Source organism: Arachis ipaensis, chromosome B4, assembly GCF_059453495.1.
Source record: "Arachis ipaensis isolate K30076 ecotype BB chromosome B4, ASM5945349v1, whole genome shotgun sequence".
In the NCBI taxonomy this organism is placed as follows: Eukaryota; Viridiplantae; Streptophyta; class Magnoliopsida; order Fabales; family Fabaceae; genus Arachis; species Arachis ipaensis.
In genome coordinates, this window is record NC_142439.1 from 10,221,768 (window position 1) to 10,243,287 (window position 21,520).

A 21,520-nucleotide genomic window follows, 5' to 3' on the forward strand; every position below is an offset into this window, starting at 1 on the left:
ATTCCATTAATATTTATAACAATAAATGAGATCACGTATATAAATCATATAATATGAAATAATTATTGTAATTATGATCAATTATATATATTGCCCATAAATAAATTAAATAATAATAAAAAAAGAATGCAAAGAAATTAAGACTTTGTCTGAGTGTGATTTCTAGGATTATATGTTGTTTCATGTCATGAAAGATGATTTCAATAGGTTCAAGACAGAAAGGAGCATACCGGGTTTAACTTAACTTAGAACTTGATATTTTCTAATGTTATGATAATAGTCAGTAAAAAAGTCAACTATTATGTTATAACAACTGTCCTATATATGCTTTTTTTTTTCCTCAAAATCTTAGTTTGAAATTACAAAAATTCAGTTATAAAATAGACTTAGAATGTCCCAAAATTTTGAAATTTGAATAAAAGCCTAACTGCCACCCTAAATTCTTTTTGTTTCAAAATTTAAATATCCTGACAACATGTACTAACAAACCTATATAAATAGGAATAGACCAACAAGTGAAAGTTCATCCCTCTCAATTCTATTTTTTTATCTCTTTCTCACAAAAATATTTTGTGTAAACCCAAAGAATAGTCAACTTTATAATTTGATTAAAAGGCGGTGTTAAGAAGTTTTATATTTTCTTTGTCTTACAAGCTTTGTATGGATTATACTTTTTTTGTCATTATTATATCAAATTCTTATCATTTATGTCTCTATGATCTATTCAATGTTTTGTCTATTCATTTTTTATATTTATTTTATGGTATTAATCCTTTCTCTTTTTGCACAAATATATTTAGTTTATCGTCTAAATTTCTATCACATATAAAACTATCATTATATAAGATATTTAATTAGGAGTACGTATATTTTATGAACTCTACATAAATTATTTAATTTGTACCATTACTATTATATCTTCTAAAAGCATAGTTCTCCAATATTTTTTTGTTTATATCATTAATATCATTATTATTATTATATTTTAAATATTTAAATTAGGAAGTACATACATATTTTATGTAATTTGTATATATTATTATTATTATTATTATTATTATTATTATTATTATACGTTCTCTTTTTATGTTTACAAATACATATACATATCACTTATATAAGTCATATAATATGAAATAGCTAATATGATTATGATCAATTATATGTATTGTCCATAAATAAATTAGGAAATAATAAATAAAGAATGAAAAAAAAAAAAAGACTTTGATAGTGTATAATTCGAGAGATTATGTGTGGTTTTATATCATGAAGCATAGTTTCAATGGATTTAAAGTCGAAAAGAGTATAAAATAGAAGCTATTTTCTTTAGATAATCGGTTTCAATTTAATTTAGAATCGAATATTTTCTAATGTTATGATAATATCCAGCAAAAAAAAAAGGTAATTAGCATGTTATAACACCTATACTATTTTTTTTCCTCAAATTCTTAGTTTGACTATACCTTAAATGCTATCTTTTTATCTTTGATATTTATTTCATGGCATTAATCTTTTTCCTTTTTTTTTTTTTTTTTACCAAAGATAGGAGACTCGAACCCGCAACCTCTTAATCTTTCTTCTCTTTGCACGCGCATATACTTGGTTTATCATCCAAATTTCTATCACATACAAATTTATCATATTTTTATAATTTTTTAATTGATATCATTCCTATAGTTGTTATCATTATATCTTTCTTCTTCGTGTTGGCTTTGGTTTACTTCTGTTACTTAGATTATTTCTTTATCAATAATAGGCTTACCATTGTAATTATTTTTTAGTTAGAGTACATAAAGAGTACATAGTATATAAGGTGTAATAACTCAACAAATATTTTCTAAGGACTTCAACAATGAGAAAAACTTATCTCTCTCTTAATCCCTTCTGGTTCATCAAACCATCAACATCACAGCTTGAACAATTTAGAGCATAAGATTTTCTTCAACTTCGATTACTTCAATTCTGATATGCAGGTTAGATCACTGCCTTTCAACTCTTTCGATGTCATACAAAATTGAGGAACAGAAATGATGTTAAGAGAATATGGGAGGCCTGAAAGGCTATCTCTCCAACTTCACCTCCTGTTGTGTTAAGAGAACATGTCTTTTTCATCCAAATTTCTATGATATACAAATTTATCATATTTTTATAATTTTGTTAATTGATACCATTTCTATAATTGTTATCATTATATTACAAGCCATTTAAGTCAAGAGTACGGATATTTTATAAACTCTATATGAATTTTTTTAATTTGTTATATCACTATTATATTTTCTAAAAGCATAATCCTTCATGATTTTTTATTTTTGTCATTAATATTGTTATCATTATTATATTTTAAATCTTTAAATTAGGGAGTACATACATATTTTATGTAATTTGTATTTTTTTTTTTGGTGACTTATGTAATTTGTATTTATTATTATTATTATTATTATTATTATTATTATTATTATTATTATTATTTTACGTTTTCTTTTTATGTTTATAAATACATATACATATCACTTATATAAATCATATAATATAAAATAGCTAACGTAATTATGATTAAAAATTGTCCATAAATAGATTAGAAAATAATAAACAAAAGAATGCAAAAAAAAAAAAAAAAAGACTTTAATAGTATATAATTCTGGATATTATGTGTGGTTTTATATTATGAAGCATAATTTCAATGGATTTAAAGTTGAAGAGAGTATAATTAGCATATTATAATACCCATATTATTTTTTTTTCTCAAAATCTTAGTTTGAAATTACGAGAGTCAGTTATAAGATAGACCTAGAATGTCCAAAAATTTTAAAATTTGAATAAAAGTCTAAAAAGTCATCCTAAATCCTTTTGGTTTTAAAATTTAAATACTTGACAACATATACTAACAAACTTATGTAAATAGTAAAAATTTTTTATTTTATTTATCTCACATGATTAACATGGATTATATTTCTCTTGTCATTGTTATGCCAAATTCTTATCATCTATGTCTCTACTATACCTCAAATGCTTTGTCTTTTTTATTGTTGATATTTATTTTATGGCATTAATTCTTCCTCTCTTTGCACGTGCATATACTTGATTTATTATCCAAATTTCTATCACATACAAATCTATCAAATCTATCGTATTTTTATAATTTTTTTAATTGATACCATTCCTATAGTTATTATCATTATATTACAAGCTATTTAAGCCAAGAGTACATGTATTTTATAAATTATATATGAATTTTTTAATTTACACCATCACTATTGTATTTTCTAAAAGTATAATTCTCTATATTTTTTGTTTGTGTCATTAATATCGTTATTATTATTATATTTTAAATCTATAAATTAAGGAGTACATACATATTTTATGCAATTTGTATATTATTATTATTATTATTATTATTATTATTATTTTAAATCTTTAAATTAATAGACGAACACGTAAGGTTTGGAGGTAAAGACAAGGCAGAATCTTTGTTGAGGGAGATGGAGCTCTCTTTCCTACACAAACATCCTTCCACGATTGTCAAAATTCTATTGAAATATCATGCCAGATTGAATAACATCAATAAAGAAAGCAGAATTTGCAAGGTCTTTCCGTCTCTAGATGAATTTGTTGTGTGTGCTGCTGCATTTTTTCACTTCGGGCCTGCTACACATACAAGCAATAAGGCCTTACAAGTCTTACAAGCCCCAAGCCCACAAACATTCCAGACGCGCACTAATTAGATTGAATGGAGCGTAACATTCACGCGCTCCCACTCAAACGGTTACGCTTCGCTTCGAGTAAACCACCCCTTAATGGCAGACTCTTCCACTTCTTCCACTTCTCAAAGCAATTCAAAGAAAATGTAACCCTTCCATTTTCGAGCAAAATTCGAAAATCAAGATATACAACTCGTCGCTAACCTTCGAAACCTCCATCAACACACCATCAAACTCTCGATCAAGAATCTCCAGAGAAAACAAAGCTATAATACTCAAGGTACGTTACATTACGATTCCTGTATATTTTCCAGATTACGAACTAGGTTTTACTGTTCTTCTACGTTGTTGTACGTTTTACTGTTCTTCTTGCTCTACATCTCATTTTACAGTTTATAATGTTCTAGGTTTTACTGTTATTCTTGCTTCTATGTTACACTGTTCTTCTTCGTTCTTGTAGGTGTTACTGTTCTTGTTGTTCTAGATCTTCTGGTAACTGATTTTTGGGGGTATATTCCGTAGATTGGTGGGTGTATATGGAGTAATTTGTTGGGTGTATATGGCATAAAATGTAGGGTGTATATTTCTAAACTGATATATTGTAATAGTCAGCACTTACTTATATTTGCTTGTCCATGGGTGTATATTGCTTGACCTTGTAATGTTGCTTGATATTGATGCATGTTTGAGTGATACCTGACTGATATATATGGATGTATCTGAATCATATCTATGGGTGTATCTGACTCATATATATGGGTGTATCTTACTGATATCTTTGGGTGTATCTGACTCATATATATGCGTGTATCTTACTGTTATCAATGGGTGTATCTGACTCATATATATGGGTGTATCTTACTGATATCTTTGGGTGTATTTTTCATTTCAGAGAAAATAGCAGCGAGAAACCAACCTGGAAGAAATGTAAGAACAAATATATGTCTTACATGAAATCAGTTTTATATAATAGATATATATCTGACTATAATTTTATTTTTGTCTTACAGCAAACAAAAGACCTTAAGTGTGCCACACATCTCCTAAGTGATAAATTCAGAAACATGAGTGAGGAGAAGAAGGCGATTGTGAGGGATCTGTGATTCGGTGGCTTGGTGCACATTCCACCACTAAGGGTGCATCACCAACTGTTAAGGGAGTTGGCTAACAACTTCAAATTGGGGGAGAACAGACTGAAAACCGGATACGGTTCTTTTAAAATTACCCCAAGAAAAATAGGTCATGCGCTTGGCATCAACGCAACAGGTAACTCGATAAAAATTATAGGTGTATATTAACTGATGGTTGGGGTGTCTTTAAATTGATGCTTGGGTGTATTTGAACCGATTTTGATACTATGTTATTTTCCTTTTTGTAGGAGATCTGTTTCCTCAGAAAGTGGATTATAAGAAACTTTCTGAGGATGACAAAGTAATTTTTAGAAGATTTCAGGGTAAGACCCTCAAAAGTCTTACAGATGAGATGATGGATATTGGCGTTGGTAACGAAGAGGATCGCCTAATGTTCAAGAAGATTTTCATCCTCTATATACAGATGGTGTTCCTTTTGCCAACGACAATAAACAAAATCTCGCCTGTACACCTGGCTCCAATTTTTGAGATGGACAGCATAACGGAGCAAAACTGGGGAGGGCATGTTTTGACCTTTATCGTCAAGGGTATAACCGACTACAAGGAGAAAAAGAAGGCAATTGATGGCTGCCTCTTTGCCCTGATGATAATATACTTTCATCTTTCTAAAAATAAAGGCAAGAAGAGGGCTGAAAGACCGCCAAAACCCTGGATTGCCAACTGGAGTAAGGAGCAGTTGGTCGAAAGAATGAATGCAGAAACAGAGAAAATTTTGGTAAGTTGAACATAATATGTTGGGTGTATATTTATTTATCTAAACGCTGCTAAATAAATTATCTGATGTTTCAGGGGATTGTAAAGATGGCGCAAACAAGAGAGAAAATGAAAAAAATAGAGAAAACAGAAAAAAAACAACAAATCAAAAAAACAAGAAAAAGGAAGGCAAGTTCAACATCGTCTTCGGAGGAAGAAACAACTGATAGTGACAGTTCTACCTCTGAGTTTGAGACTCAAGAAGACTTGGAGGATTCAGCAAGAAAATAACCCAGCAAAAAGGGAAAAAAGTAAGTACCATACTTGGGTGTATTTTCTTTCTCTGGTTGGGTGTATTTTGTGGAACCATTTGGGTGTATTTTGTTTATCAAGTTGGTTGTATGTTGTTTATTAACTTGGGTGTATTTCATTTGTTGTGTTGGGTGTATATTGTCCATTCAGTTGGTTGTATCTTGTGCATTCATCTGGGTGTATTTTATATCTTTAGTATGTTCTAAATAGTGATTGTTTGCCTTCCAGAATGGACTCCAAAAAAAGGAAGAAGAGTCAAGAGGATTCAGATTCTTATTCAGAATCCGAATCAACTGATGAGCAATGTTCTGAAATTATTACTCCTTTCTTTTGGCTTCATTATCAAGATTTCGTGTATTAACTGAAGTGTCTCTTATTAAATTATAGAAGCGAAGAATCATCACCGGTGGAGAAGCAAAGAAAAAAGAAAAAGACACAAAGAACACCAAAAAAGTAAGCACTTCTTTGGACAATATTCTGTGATAAATTAATTTTTTATTTCTGATTCATACTTATTTTTTCCACCCAGAACACAATCCAAAAAGAAAAAGGTTGTTGCTGAGCATTCATCTCCTGAAGAAGATCAATCCTATGATGGGTACAGTAATACGTAAGCTATATTACCGTCATCATCATAATTATTTTAGTTAACATCTTCTTTTATGAATGTAGTGAGAGATATGAAATATCAAGTGAAGATCTAGATGAATTCTTAAGGAAAAATGTTGAAAATTCTGGTGGACAGAGGTATGTCTTAATGGGGTGTATATTTCAGATTTTAGTGTGTTTTCTTTGCTAATAATTGTTTCTTGTTTCGCAGGGAGAAGGAACCTGACATGCGATCGACAGAAGGTCGCTATGTCTCTTCTGAAATGTAAGATGCTTTATTTAATAAAATCTTTTTATCATGATTTACGTGTATCATATTTTGTCTGAAATAACATGAAATCTGTTTAGAATACCAGACGTGAACTTGGGAAGTGATGATCCTTCCTCTCAAAGACACACAGAACAAAGTAATGTAAACAAGCCTGCAGAGAGCACGTAATTTCTCTTTCAAAGAACCGTTAATTTTCTTCTTTTATACAGTTTGGGTGTATATTGTTCCTGTATAGTTTTTTTTATTTCATGATTAATTTTCTATGCCGTGCAGCACTCCTGAACCCCCCCCCCCAAAACTTGAAGAAAGCACAACCACGCTTCCCCCAGCTCCATCTAAAAGGTAAGTTCATCAGACTAAAATCAATCTTTACTTATCATCCGTATATTCTTACTCTTATAATACGTTATACATGATCACGCAGTTATCCAGCCCCAGAAGACGCTGCTGCGCTGTTAATGATGGCACGGACAGCATCGTACGTTCCTAAAACAGATCCGATGCCATCATTCAGCCTTGGCTTCACTGATTCCAGCCAAGAAGAAATAACAACGCAGGAGGGAGCGTCAACGCAGGAGGCAGACAGGGGAAAAACTCCAGAAACTGCAATTTTGCTAGAACAATTAGAAGATTTGGTACAAAAAATAGCAAGCAGTGCGGCGAAAGAAGAAAGTAAAAGTTCACAAATTCAAAAGGAGACTGGCGGAGAAAGTTCTGGGAAGTTTGAAACTCCTGCGGGAATATATCAGATTACGGATGATATGAAAGAGAAGTGCTACATCTAGGCGACGCGAGTGAAGACATACGCAGATGACAGTACTAACGAGTTTGATAACCTGTGCACTCTGATTGCCCAAGACAATTACATTTTGAATAGAAAGCACCTTGCATTGCTCCAGGCAGAAAGTTATATAGAATCTGAGGTAATATTAGAATAACATTAATGTTTTAACAACAAAGTTAACTGCAATGTTTATTAATGTAAATTAATTTCGGCATATATTTCTAGATTGTATCTGCCATGTGCCTCATCCTCAACCAGAAAGATGATAAAAGATTTCAAGAACAAATATACGGTCTCCCCCTGATATTGTGGTAAGAATTATTTCTACAAATTTTGGTTGTATTTTCTGTATTCCTTAGGGTGTATATTCTCTAATCAACGGGTCTGTTTTTGTATTCATTTGGGTGTATTTTTTACGTTCACTTGGGTGTGTTTAAGGTATTCACTTGGGTGTATTTTCAGTATTTCATTTGTTGTTTCATAATTGTTGCAGAGCATGGCCGTTTCGAAGCACCCAAACGGGGAATTCATATCACCTAAAACCAATAAAGAATTCAGTGTGAAAGACTACCCAAGTTTTATTCCCTTCATAGATGCAAAAAAATTAACTTCGCATTGATATGTAAGTTTTCATTTGCTAAATTTGTTAGTACTGTTCTTTACTTATATGCCAAATAAAATAACACACTGTTGAAATGTGGCAATCCTTCAGATTTTTGCACCTGTTTGCTACTCGGGCCATTGGTGGTTATGGGTGATTGATACAAAAAATAGGAGATATTATATACTTGACCCGCTACACAAGAAAGCTCCAACCGAGGAGAGAAAGCAGGTTAATAAATTCACTATAAGTTAGCTCTGTGTTCTTTACTTTAATAGATAGGTGTATTTCAATTCAATATAAGGTGTATGTATATTTTACTTTGGGTGTAAGTATGTTCTCCTTTGGGTGTATTTCATTCGGGTGAATTACTGATTTGTTTTGTTGTTTAAGGGATATGTAATTTCAAGAATGAGAGCATATGCCGGCGGGGAACCTCTGAAAAAAAAAGGAGAAGGAGTTGGAAATTAATCCAACATACGTTAAAATCTCAGGCCAAAAATCAAGATATAAATTTCTGACTCTGAACATTAAACTTTCCTAAATGAGATTTGTAATTTATTTTCTTCGTTTTCAGCTATGACTGCGCTATCTACGTTATGAAGTGGCTCGAGTTAATTGAGCCGGAAAACAATAAAAGGGGGAAGTATGAATGGGATAATTGGCCACAGGTAACTGTCTTTAAAACTATATAACTCTGCATTACCTTACTAAATTAATATTGTTGTTTAAACAGAATATACTTTTTAATTGTAGGAGGAGGTGGACCACTACAGAGTAGAATATGCCTCGCGGATACTATTCAGTGAATTGAATAAAGAGAGAGATCAAGCAATTAGAGCGAGTAATGCAATAAGACTGTCGAAGCCATCGTCAGTATTATTGAGTCCATTTTGTCAGATTAAGTCTACTGATGTAGAAACTGAGTAATCTAACTGCTAGCTAGGTTGTAAATTGAACAAATGCTGTAAAAATTTGCCATTTATAAACAACTTCTATTCAATGAAATTTTTTTCCATAGTTAAACTGTCTGTGCTGTATTCAAAAGCTCTGTATTACAGGTGCACCCAACCGAAGTTTAATATACACCCAAGATTGCTTAATATAAACTGTCTGTGCTGTTGAACTGTCTGTGCTGTATTCAAAATGTATGAATTACAGGTACTATAATATGAAGAAAAACATCAAATCAAATATACACCCATACCTGAGATTTTTTACACCCAAAAGAACAGTGCTTTTACACCCATATTCTGTAACTATACAGCAAAAGAGTTATCCCCTGCTGCTGGTACCCTGAACTGATAATTCATAACATGTCCTTGATATTGGCTGGAATTTGAATGCACCACTGATGCGGCATCAAACAAGTTTATCTGAATATAAGAAACTCACATATTAGCTAAACTATTAACGAGAAAAATAAACTCAATCACCACAAATTTAAAGAACATTACCTTTACCTCGCTTAAAACTTTCGTTTTCTTCTTCTTTGTGGCATTTGTAATCTGTTTGTCCAACTTTGAACCTAGCCTATTTTTTGGACGTCCTCTTGTTCGAATCCTTGACGGGCTTTGAAGCTCGTTAACGGATTCCAAGTTGGCGTCTTCGTGGGATAAAGAAGATGTCCCCTTCCTTTTGGCTTTTAATGATTCCATCTCAGCTATGACGTTATCGTAGGCACGGTGCAGAATTGCAGTCAGCTCCTCCGATTCGGATGTAAATTCGCAAATATTTTACAAACGAAAAACCAATTGGTCAAACCTCTTGCTTCTTGGCTCCAAAAGTGGCTCGTCGTGGCTGCTCTTGATGTGTGTGTGTCGCCTCTTTACCTTCTTGCTCCATCGTTCTAGTATATATCTCGGTGACACTTGGCTTACTCGTTCAAAGCTTAACACGCTTAGTGCGTGACGGCACAGTATCCCTCTCGACTCGAATAATAAGCATTGGCATTTTACCTCGGCTGTGACTGAGTCGTAAGTAACCACAAACTTGTTGAATATTGACCTCGAAACTTGTTCTCCGACTTCGTATACTGAATAGCCTAGAGCGGAATTCGTTAATCTGGTGATGCAATTCGCCTTTCCTCTGAATTGCGCTTGGACTTCCCTAAACTTTTGATGAGTGTACACATCTTGAAACTGAGCTTCAATGGAGGATTTGGTTGCACACGGTATGACCGTGTGAAAATCTGCAGCATCTGATTCTCTCTCTGCTTGCTCTCGGCTTCCGAGGCAATTATCGTATTGTTTGACGAACTGAATAAGCGAGCTGTTTCGGGTGATAAACTTGTTAAAAAATGAATGCATGCTCTCACTCCTTTGTGTGCTTCTCATCCCTGCTCAGAAGTGGTGATCCAGATAGATAGGAACCCATATATGACGGTCTTCATACAGATCTGCAGAATACACCCAAACACAGACTATAAATACACCCGAAAAAACATGCAATTTACACCTCTGCTGCAGATTTTAAACAAACATTACCTGAAAGCCACTTGTTGTCTGCAAGACCAAAATTCAGCAGAAAATCATTCCAATTCCTATCGAATGAGTCTTTGCTATGAGAGTTCCAAACAACTTGGCTCATTTCTTGTTCAATATCTGCATGTCCCTTGTACCCGTTTAATTTACTTGGAATCTTCTTCATGATGTGCCAAATACACCAACGGTGAATTGTTGTTGGCATACATGCCTCTAAAGCCCTTTTTATTGATGCGCATTGATCGGTGAGAAACCCTTTCGGAGCGTTTCCTCCCATGCAACGAAGCCAACATTGAAATAACCATTTGAATGATTTAATTTCTTCGTTTTTCATCAAAGAGCATCCGAGAAGTGTTGACTGACCGTGGTGGTTCACCCCGACAAAAGAATCACAGACCAAATTATACCTGAAACAAATTACCATAGTGCAGAATGCAAAATCATTAGGTACACCCCAACAAATGCTTCGTATACACCCAAAAAAACAGCCAATATACACCTCTACTGCGGATTCATAAAAATACATTAATTTAGCATCATAAACAGGGGCAGTTTGTTACCTGTTTGTATTGTAGGCGGTGTCGAATGAAATGACGTCTCCGAAATACTCAAAGGCAGCTCTGCTTCTTGCATCGGCCCAAAAAGCCAGCTTAATCGATTGATCCTCCTCGAGTTCGAGCTCAAAAAAGAAATTCTGATTCTTCTCTTTCATTCTTAACAAATATTTTCCGAATTTCTTTGCATCTTCTTGTTCGGAAACATTCCGCACTTTCCTAGTAATGTAATTCCTCACGTCCTTTTCGATAAAATTTAACTCGCGGTGACCCCTGGCAGCCGCAACAAATGATTGGTAGGTTTTGCTTGGTCTGATACTGGCCTCCTCGTTATTCTCTATTGTACAACAAATGGACATGCTTAGTTCCCTGTGCTGTTTGAGCATCTCTGCTTTACTTGGACAGCAGGGGTGTGAATGATCCAGCACAACCTTTGAAATGATCCAAGCACCGACATCCTTCAATGTGTGTATATAAATTCTTGCAGGACAGTTTAAACCGGCTGTCGAATTGGTCTTCTCGGTCGGAGATATTTTAGATTTCCATTCTCTCTCTCTACTACATGTAATCAATTGATTCTTAATCTCGTTTCCCTTCCTATTTGTGCTCTGAACTCTTGTAGAGAAACCTGCAGCCTTGGCGTAGTTCCTGTAAAATTTTCCAGCATCTTCAAGGGTGGTAAAGGTCATTCCAACCTTCGGAACAAGCTGGTCATCAACAACCGAGAGAGGCTTCAGAATACACCATGTCAAAAACTGTAAATACACCCATAGATATGATTCAAATATACCCATAGATATGATTCAAATACACCCAATCATGTGATACACCCGAACTGCAACAACTCAACTAAAATGACAATAAAAGCCATAAACTGTAAATACACAGGCTATATAATACACCATGTCAAAAACTAAAAACACACCCAATCATGTCTGATATAATACACCTGAACAACAACAACTCAATTAAAATAACAGAAAAAGCAGTAAAGTGTAAATACACCCACACTTCTAGCAAAAATACACCCAAAAAAGATCTGATCTACACCTGAGCGTCTGCTATAAATTCCAGATAATTAATGAAAACTAATACATTATATTCAATCCACAGATTTATCTTCATGCATTATTTTGACAGTCAATGTTCACGAATTATTCACCTACACATTGCTATACAAATTACTGCAACAAAATTCATAGTAATCCTATGTAAATCAAACCTCAGGAACTTCGTTAGATTCAAATTCATAGTCCACTTCGCTTGGATTCAGCTGACAATCTGAGGTTGAATCATCCATTATCTTCAAAACGAGTTCAAAATTTGATTTCAGAAAACGAAAAATCAAATAGAAAACGAAGCTGGAGTTGCACAGAGAGAGGAAGTAAGGTAAATGACAAAGAACATACCAGTGAGAAAGGAGAGGAAAAGGACGATCGAGAAGAAGGAGGGAAGACGCGCGAGAAGAAGAACGAGCAAATCTGAAAATAAGGAGAACGAAGAAGGAAACAAATCTTTTAAATTTGGTAGTTATATATACGCGGGATCTTATATAGCGCGTGTATTAGACGTATGTGTAGCAGCGCGTTTTTTGGGTTTATTCCTTAATAATCTTGTAAAGAATGGCTTGTATGCGGAGCTTTTCTGTAACTATTTATGTACTCCTCCTATCAACTCAAATTTTTTAGAGAAGTAAAAATCTTCTTTCCTTTCACTCCTCATGGGTTGCTATCACAAGAGATTTGTCCAACTTGTTAGAAAGATAATCATTTATCTATATTATCTTATCAGTTTAAATTTTGAAAAAAAAAATAATTTTATGATATGATATCGTCAAAACTTCTATTTCCTAAAAGGTTAGAATTTGATTCTTGTTAATTCGAAAAAAAAAAGTATAAAACAAATTAAAAAAAAAAGTCTATATAAAAATTTACACAAACTTAATAAAAATTCTTACGACATAAAAAGTATTAAAAAGATATAACTATTTATTTTTAAAAAAAATAAAAATATATTAAAAATATAACCATTCTCTTTTTTTAAAAAAATGGATTCATGACACAAGTAATATAGTTGAAGACCTAAGCATAGTTAAGATTGAACTTGAAACTCCTCTTACATATTGTCATATTCAGCCTTCATTTCTGCGCCATACCATGTTGGTATGAAAATAATCGGATTAAAATAATACACATATTCGTAACTTCTAATTCAAAGAGAGAATTCTTTTCCATAAAATATATTTCGGAATCTTTTTAATGTTTATACAAATGATTAATGAAGGTAGTGTGGTAATAACTTTGCTTTATAGAAGGGCACTTGCATTATATTTATATATGTGCCAAAAGTAAAAGGGGCATTGGCATTTTTTGAGTATATTCCCTCGTGACACAAAGGATAAAAGAATCATTTTATGAACAAATTAAATTCTCACAAATGTCTAATAATAATGCATCTGTAATAAAACCGATGACCCTACCAAATCCAAAGTCTTTATTTTGTGAACTTCACACTAATCTTTTTATAATTTGACTTCTTCGAAACTTAATTAAGCCCACTCTGGATTCTTTTCATTTGGACATACACATACTAATTCATTTTTCTTTATATTAAAATTCTATTTTAATTACTTAGGGAAATGAGAGGTAATAAAAATTAAAGATTAAAGTATCGTTTTTGTCCACAATGTTTGGGGTAAGTCTTATTTGTGTCTCTAATGTTTAAATCGTCCTATTTGTATCCCTAACGTTTATAAAAGTGATTCAATGTTATCCTACTATCAATTATACTAACAAATCAGATTATATTTTTCAATTATTCTTACTTGGATGCATTCATTCTCAATTAGGTCTCACTTGAATGTGTTCGATTTTAATATTATACCCACTATTTGTGTTTAGATTCAATTATGTCCCTAGAAAAGTGAATTATGTAAATGTTGTAAGAATTAGTTTCAACTTTTGATGAACTATTTTTCGGAGTGGATCATCGATTCTATCCCAGACATTTGTATTTTAACTTCAAGAAGAGATTTTTAAAACTCAAACTAAAGCGTTCATGACGTGTAATTGACGGCAGGATAACATTGAATCACTTTTACAAACGTTAGGAATACAAATAGGACGATTTAAACGTTAGGGACACAAATAGGATTTACCTCAAATATTGGGGACAAAAACGATACTTTACTCAAAATTGAATTATAAACCTTTTAACTATAGAATATAATGAAACTCTGATATATCATTATTTCAGTAAATATTTAGAAAAAAAATTAAACTGTTAATTTAAAATAGTTATTTCTAATCCATATATGAGGACGATGAATACAGTTGTAGCATTATATTAGGACAACTAATAATGATGAACGAACAGTGTTAGTTTAATGATCATGACATAATAATGGATCGCATAGTTGAATAAAATTAAGATAATTAATTAGTTATAATGAAGCATCATCATATTAGTTTGTCAAAGTTAGATGAATGAATTAACCAACTTGCCACATGATGCCCTTTTCTTCTCGCAAAATGTCAGTTGTTTGGCCTAAGTGACAAAGAGTATAGGTTTAGTTTCAATTCAAGATCTCATCCAAGAGAAAGGTAATCTTCTTTTATATTAACAAATCTCAGTAACATTGGGGAAGAAAAAGGTGTTTAGATGCGGAAAAATATTAAGTGAATAAGTTATTTGTGATTAATTTTAATTAAGTTTTATTTATTTTTATATATATTTTTAAATTGATTTTTGTTATGTTAATAAGTTATTAAACTAATTTAGTTACTAAAACTATTTGATTATGAAGTATTTGATATTTCTGTTCAGATAAAGTATATTTGTAAATATTTAAATTTAATTGTATGGAAAAAAAAAGAAACTTTTAGATAAGGTTTTGTGTTGTGTGCGTTTAAAATATTATAAACACAAGACCCATAGCTATGATCTATGAAGGTCCAGAACTCCTTTCAATGGAATTTTGAATATCTGAACAAATTATTGATGTATAATTAAAATATAAATTTTAAAAAAAAATCTGGGCCAAATTATAAGAAAAAAAGGCTTAAATTGAAATTTGAAAAATTTTAAAACGATATGGCAAAAGTTAATGCATATTATTATTAGAATAAACACATTCTTTTAATCTTTTCTATTATTTTTAAAAGTTGTGTTCAAATAAATTTTTTTATTTTTATTTTTAATTATTTAATGTTTAGTGAGAGAAATCAGATCAGACAATTATTGTGAGAGAGGCCAAAGTGAGTGACTAGTTATCATTAAAAAAAAAAAAAAGCAGTTACACAAAATAAAGTTTTTAAATCCTATTTATCTAATACCAAAAAAATAATAAATAAATCCTATTTATCTACTGTATGTAATGAAGGGATGAAAGAGAGTTGATATACACATTTTATTTCTTAAAATTTCTCTCATTATATATACTTTATATAAAATATTTTATTAACTCAGAATTAAATACATAACCCTTTAATTTTGGTGTAACATCCTTAGTATTTTTTGGCTATAACCAAATTTAAAATTACACAATTTTTAAGTTTTAAAATTTGTATGGATTAAATATAATTTAAAATTTGAATAATGTTATAGTTTAAATGATTTAAAATTCACCGATCTAATCTAGATCACAATAATTTAAATAAATTAAAAAATAAATTCAAATTAAATTGATATAATATAATCACAACTTTTTTAATAAAATCAAATTATATTAAAAAATAAAAATTAGTACTGATATCGTACAAATCGTAAGAAATTATATTAATTTTATCTTTAAAATCGATTCTTACGGTGCTACAAATATAATTCTATCTCTAACAAAGCAAATGAGATACGTGTAGTAATTTTATTTATTTATTTTGTTAATTGGCAGTAATAAATAATAGTAAAAATATAAATATTTTTAAAATATATATTGCAGGGAATAATAATCATCAATTTATTTTATTTATTTATAAAAAAATCCTCTTATAATAATAGAGAAAACATATTTTATATATATATAATTGTAATCATTCTCAGAATTTCGGTTTAATATTGAATATGTGACGAATTGGATTTGAGTTTTTGTTAATTTCCGGCCATTATTACTCATCTTTAATCTGGATATTTTCCCCCATTTGTCGTGCTTCAAGATTCAAAGTTAGATTTACATTACTTGACTAAGGGAAATAAAGATACCAACAACTCTAATCGATCCATGGCAGTACATCAACCACTCAATATTATAAGGTCTTCGTATATTATATATATTATATGATGTACGTGAATATAAGCTCGGTCGGTGCTCTGCTAGTAGCATATAATAATATGAAATGTAATTTTATTATTAATTGTTGCTTCGCTACTTGTAACATTTAGGAGTATGTCGTATTAGTTATGGTCATGGACACCATAGATAATGCATGGTCCTTCAAAGAAATTTTAGGAAAATCTACCTAATTAAATAAATTGTGTGAATCGTTTACCTAAATATACAAAACAGAAATTTTTTATATGCATATGCAATTTTAATTTTATGTAAACCATAAGAGCTAACTACGGTTTTTAGTTTTTATGTAAATCATTGGAGGCTACGAGGGTTTATAGTTGAAAGAGATTTGGCATAATCCGTGGTTACCTATCACAGATTATGAAGAAAAAAAACTTAGGCATAAACCGTGGTTGCTTCCCACGTTTATGAAGAAGAGGCCTTGAACGTAAACCTCTTTTGGTTTCCACAGTTTACATGCTAAATAGTATAAATACATAATCCGTTGATGGTCATGACGGATCATTTGTGCTGAAACAAAATTTGAAAGAGCTTGGAGGTTGAGAGAGTTTCAGGGAGAGGTTTGGAAGGTTTTAGTGAGATTTGGGTGGTAGAGCCATGGAGGACGAATCTTGCTTGTATCGACTAAATAGCATTGCTCACGTGGCTGGATACATCGACGAAGAGGTTAGTTATTATTATTATTATTATTATTATTATTATTATTATTATTAATTTGTTATCATGACTTCATAGTAGCAGTAGTAGTTGTATCATTATTACTATTATTATATTTGTTACTATTATGATAATGGTAGTTATTATTAGGGATAAGTATTGTTTTGGTCCCTAACGTTGAGGGTCAAAATCGAAATCGTCCCCAACGTAATTTTGGATTTAAAATCATCCTTAACGTGTTTTTTGTATTAAAATCGTCCTTTTAATTTTTCTGGACAAAAATGTCCTCCACTACCATCAACACCTTTACCTCCACCACCGCCAGCACCTTTACTCCCACCACCACCACCACCACCACCACCACCTTTACTCCCACCACCACCACCTGCACCTTTACCTCCACCACCAAGAAAAGCATCAATAAAATCAACACAAATTCAACAAATCCAGAAATAAAAAATTCAACAAATCAACCCAAATTCAACAACCAAATAAAAAAATAACAAATCAAAATTAGAAGCAGAGGCAGTCCCAAAAGTAGAAGCAGAGGCAGTAATAGAATCAGAAACAGAAACTCAAGCAGAAACAGATGCAGAAGAAGAAGATGCAGAAGCCGAAGCTGCAGAAGAAGCAGATGCAAAACCATCGGCGCTTGACCACCCATCACCAGCGGCGGCGACGGAGCGTGCAAGGACCGGCGACGCACTCCACCCTCGGATCCCTCTCTCTCCTCGGCCACCCATCACCCGCGGAACGGCGACGGAGCGTGAGCAGACCAGCTCAGCCTCGGATCCCTCTCTCTCTCTCCTTCGCACGCTGCCCTCCTCGTGTCGGGCTCCTCTTCCCGGCGACGCACTCCACGGCGGTAGAAGCATGCATGAACGGTCCTCCCCTCCACTGGCGCTCCCTCTCTCTTTCCTCTCTTCTCTTCTCCCCCGTCGCAGCCCCTCTCCTTTCTTCTTTCTTCCGGCGACGGCGACGGCAGCTCTAAGCCTCGCCGGTGCCGTCCCCTCCCCCCTTCCCCTTCCCCTTCCCCCTCCTCCCTTTCCCTCTCCCTCCCCTCCCCCCAACGCGTTCTTTTCTTTTTTAAAAAAAATATATAATTTTTTTATTAAAGTAGGGGTATTTTAGGAATAAAATTAAAAATTTTATTAAAAAGGACGATTTTAATACAAAAAAATACGTTAAGGATGATTTTAAATCCAAAATTACGTTAGGGATGGTTTCGATTCTGACCCTCAACATTAGGGACCAAAATAATACTTATCTCTTATTATTATTACTTTTATTTTGTACTAGAATTGGGAGGTGTTAGCATTATAATTATTGTTATTGTCAGTAGAATTATTCCTGTTGGTATTGTTGTTATTCCTATTATTTCGTTGTTGTTATTACTATTTATTAGAGGAAATAGAAAACCAAAGTCGGTATGTTGATGTTATTAGTATTAGTCGTATGTTAAGGGATTTTGTTACCCACATTTTGCAGCCTACTAGGGTTATTAGCGGCATTAGGAGACAGCAGAATATGCCTTTACACGACCGGATTATACCGTATCTGGAGACCGCCGGCTTGTATCATTAGGCTAGGCTGAACAGTCACTGGTTCTGGGTTGATGAGCCTCTATTTAGCGCATTTATTGAGCGGTGGCGTCCTGAGACCCACACCTTTCATATGCCATTTGGGGAGTGCACTATCACTTTGCAAGATGTGGCATATCAGCTGGGTTTGCCGATCGATGGGGAGCCCGTCAGTGGGTGCCTGACTGAGTTTGAGAATCTGATGGAAAACGGAAGACCGGCATGGGTGTGGTTTCGTGAGTTGTTTGGGAAGTTACCTCCGCAGAGTAAAGTCAAGCAGATGACAGTGTGCTACACATGGTTTCATGAGAGGTTCCGGGTTCTCCCAGCAGATGCTAGTGAGGAGACCGTGTGTATATACGTGCGTGCTTATATTCTGATGTTGTTGTCCTCTCAGCTGTTTGAGGACAAGAACGCAAACTGGGTCCACCTTCGCTGGTTGCCTTATTTGGCATTGTTGGACAAGTTGGGCAGATATAGCTGGGGCTCGGCGGCACTGGCCTGGTTGTATAGATGTCTTTGTCGTGGGACAAACAAAAACGTTGTTAACTTGGCTGGGCCACTACAACTTCTACAGTCTTGAATTTTCTGGAGGTTTCCCACTTTGAGGCCTAGTGGGCTTGATGGATTCGGGTTTCCGCTTGGAAATGTCCAAAAAAGTCGATGAAAGTACACGGTTGACTCATCAACCGCACCCCCAAGTCGAACAGGAGAAGTCTTCAACACAGTAACTGTCCCGGGCATGGTCGACTGTACCCCTAGCATCCAACGTGGCAACTCCGCGTACGAATCTTCCCAGTCTCCATAGATTTGTGCCACTGCCTTCTGTTTGGCCATCCAAACCTTCCTGTAACTAGGCCTGAAACCATAATCGGCTTCTGTAGCTTGTTGCAAGACCTTTACCGTAACCGCAGCATCTGCCCTAACCAAGGGAAGAATCCTCGCACAGATAACGTGGTAATCCAGCTGACGGTGATCACTGGAAATGGAGGTTGCCAAGCAAGTGTGTGACCCGTTGTACCTCCTAACCTCCCAAGTGCCCTTTTGTGCACGCAGCGCTACGCGAATCAACCAACTACAACCCTTTCCGAACTCCTTGCATTTTTCATGATACTTCGGATGATCTGATTCGATGACTCTGTACTGAACACCTCGACGGATGCTATAGTCCTTCACACTCAAGACAGCCTCATCTTTATTCTGGAATGATTACCCAATCTGAAATTCTGTAGAAGAGCCGCCAACTGTAGGACCACCGTCCGCCTGTTGACCCAGAGCCTCCAAGTTAAGAGTGGAGAAGTGTGGAGGGTACTGTTGAGTGCCAGAACTTGAATGCCCATGCTGTGTATGTGGATTGGCACCTGTGTCATCATCGCTGTCCCCAACGATATCTACAGGCTCCTGGTCAGAGTCGTCGTCACACATTGCATTCTCTACTCGATCCGGTTCTCCAAAGCCTTCCACATCATGAATCAAGCCACCACCGGTGCCCACCTCATATGCCTGCTCATAGACCCCTGGATTCTCCAAAGGTACAGAACCGACAACCTCCATTCGATCTAACTCAGCCGCGAATGAAGGGGATGCGACCAGCGGAATAGATGGTCTGACCACAGGCATCGAACTAGACGCACCTCCCGCGGCAGTCGAGCTATGAACTAGAGCTGATGCCCTAGAACTATCGACACCAACCTCCAACTTTGCGAACAACTCGTGTATTCTGACCTCCGAAAAATTCCTAACACAATGAAACAGAACCCTAATATCTTCATCAGCCGCTAGCACAAAGGTATCATACTTAACATCGGTCGAGACAACTGCGATGGGAATCTTGTAGAATAGCTTCTTTACTCACTTGCTACCAAATACCCCAAGCTTCTGCAAGATGCTGTTCTTCAAATCTGACAAAGTGCTTGATGAATTGATGAAAACACTCAGTGGTTCTCTGTCAGTGAACTTCACACCATATTTTTTGCTTTTTTGGATTTTCCCAGAGCAATGCACTAAGACAAGAAAACTCTCTTCCTCACTAGCCATTGTGACAATAATCTCTTCACCATCTTGAATCTCACTCACATATATATAGAATTTCTTCCCTCATAAACCGTTGCAGCTAATAAAGGTTTATACCTACTCAAACTCCTTCATAAATCGTTGCTGCTTACAACGTTTTATGTGCATTTGCCTCCCTTAGTAAACCATGGTAGCTTGCCACGGTTTATGAAGAATTCCATTCACAAGTAAACCGTGCCTACTAGCCACGGTTTATGTATTAAATTGAAACTGTGGTTGGCTCCCACGGTTTACATAAACATAAAAATGCACATGCACGTAACAAGTTTCTGTTTTGTGTATATAGATAAAGGATTCACTCAATTTATTTAATTAGGTAGATTGCCTGAAATTTTAGAGGTCCTAACCACCCTTGGTTGTCTTATATATATTAAGGATGTGTTTGGGTTCATTCTCAAAAAAAAAAATTTATTAATAATATTTTTTTTAAAAATTTGTTTAAAAATAAAAATAATTTTATGTTTAAATATTTTATATAAATTTTTTTTATTTTTTAATTATATTTAGATAAAATAAAATAAAAATACTATTTTGTTAATTTATTATGTTTTTTAAAAAAATATAAATTATAATTTCTCAAAAAAAATATTTTTTTAATATTTTTATTTTGATTATTAAAAATTTATCAAACACACTAAAAAATAAAAAATATATTTTTTATTAAAAAAATTATTAATTTAGTGGTGTCCAAACAAATACTAAAGTCAGTAGTACGTATGTAGATATTAAAGTTATTATTACTGCCTCGCCGGAAGTCCAGTATATAT

The 21,520-nt window shown here is 33.7% G+C and overlaps 1 protein-coding gene across 1 annotated transcript; it reads right to left on the reverse strand.

The window, feature by feature from the left end:
• Positions 1 to 19,124: 19,124 nt before the first annotated feature.
• Positions 19,125 to 20,717, reverse strand: LOC107636000 (uncharacterized). Its single transcript, XM_016339541.1, has 3 exons — positions 20,536 to 20,717; positions 19,926 to 20,418; positions 19,125 to 19,880 (listed from the first exon to the last, which is right to left on the reverse strand). The coding sequence occupies exons 1-3, from the start codon at positions 20,715 to 20,717 to the stop codon at positions 19,125 to 19,127; spliced, it is 1,431 nt and encodes a 476-aa protein (XP_016195027.1).
• Between the last annotated feature and the right edge of the window lie 803 nt (positions 20,718 to 21,520).

Excerpts from the sequence above, each read along its gene's own strand:
- LOC107636000 (XM_016339541.1), bottom strand. The coding sequence starts at position 20,717 with ATGGCTAGTGAGGAAGAGAGTTTTCTTGTCTTAGTGCATTGCTCTGGG. Across the intron at positions 20,419-20,535 it reads CTTGGGGTATTTGGTAGCAA|GAATTTTTCGGAGGTCAGAA; the intron begins GTGAGTAAAGAA and ends TCATTGTGTTAG. Across the intron at positions 19,881-19,925 it reads AGGCGGACGGTGGTCCTACA|AATAAAGATGAGGCTGTCTT; the intron begins GTTGGCGGCTCT and ends TAATCATTCCAG.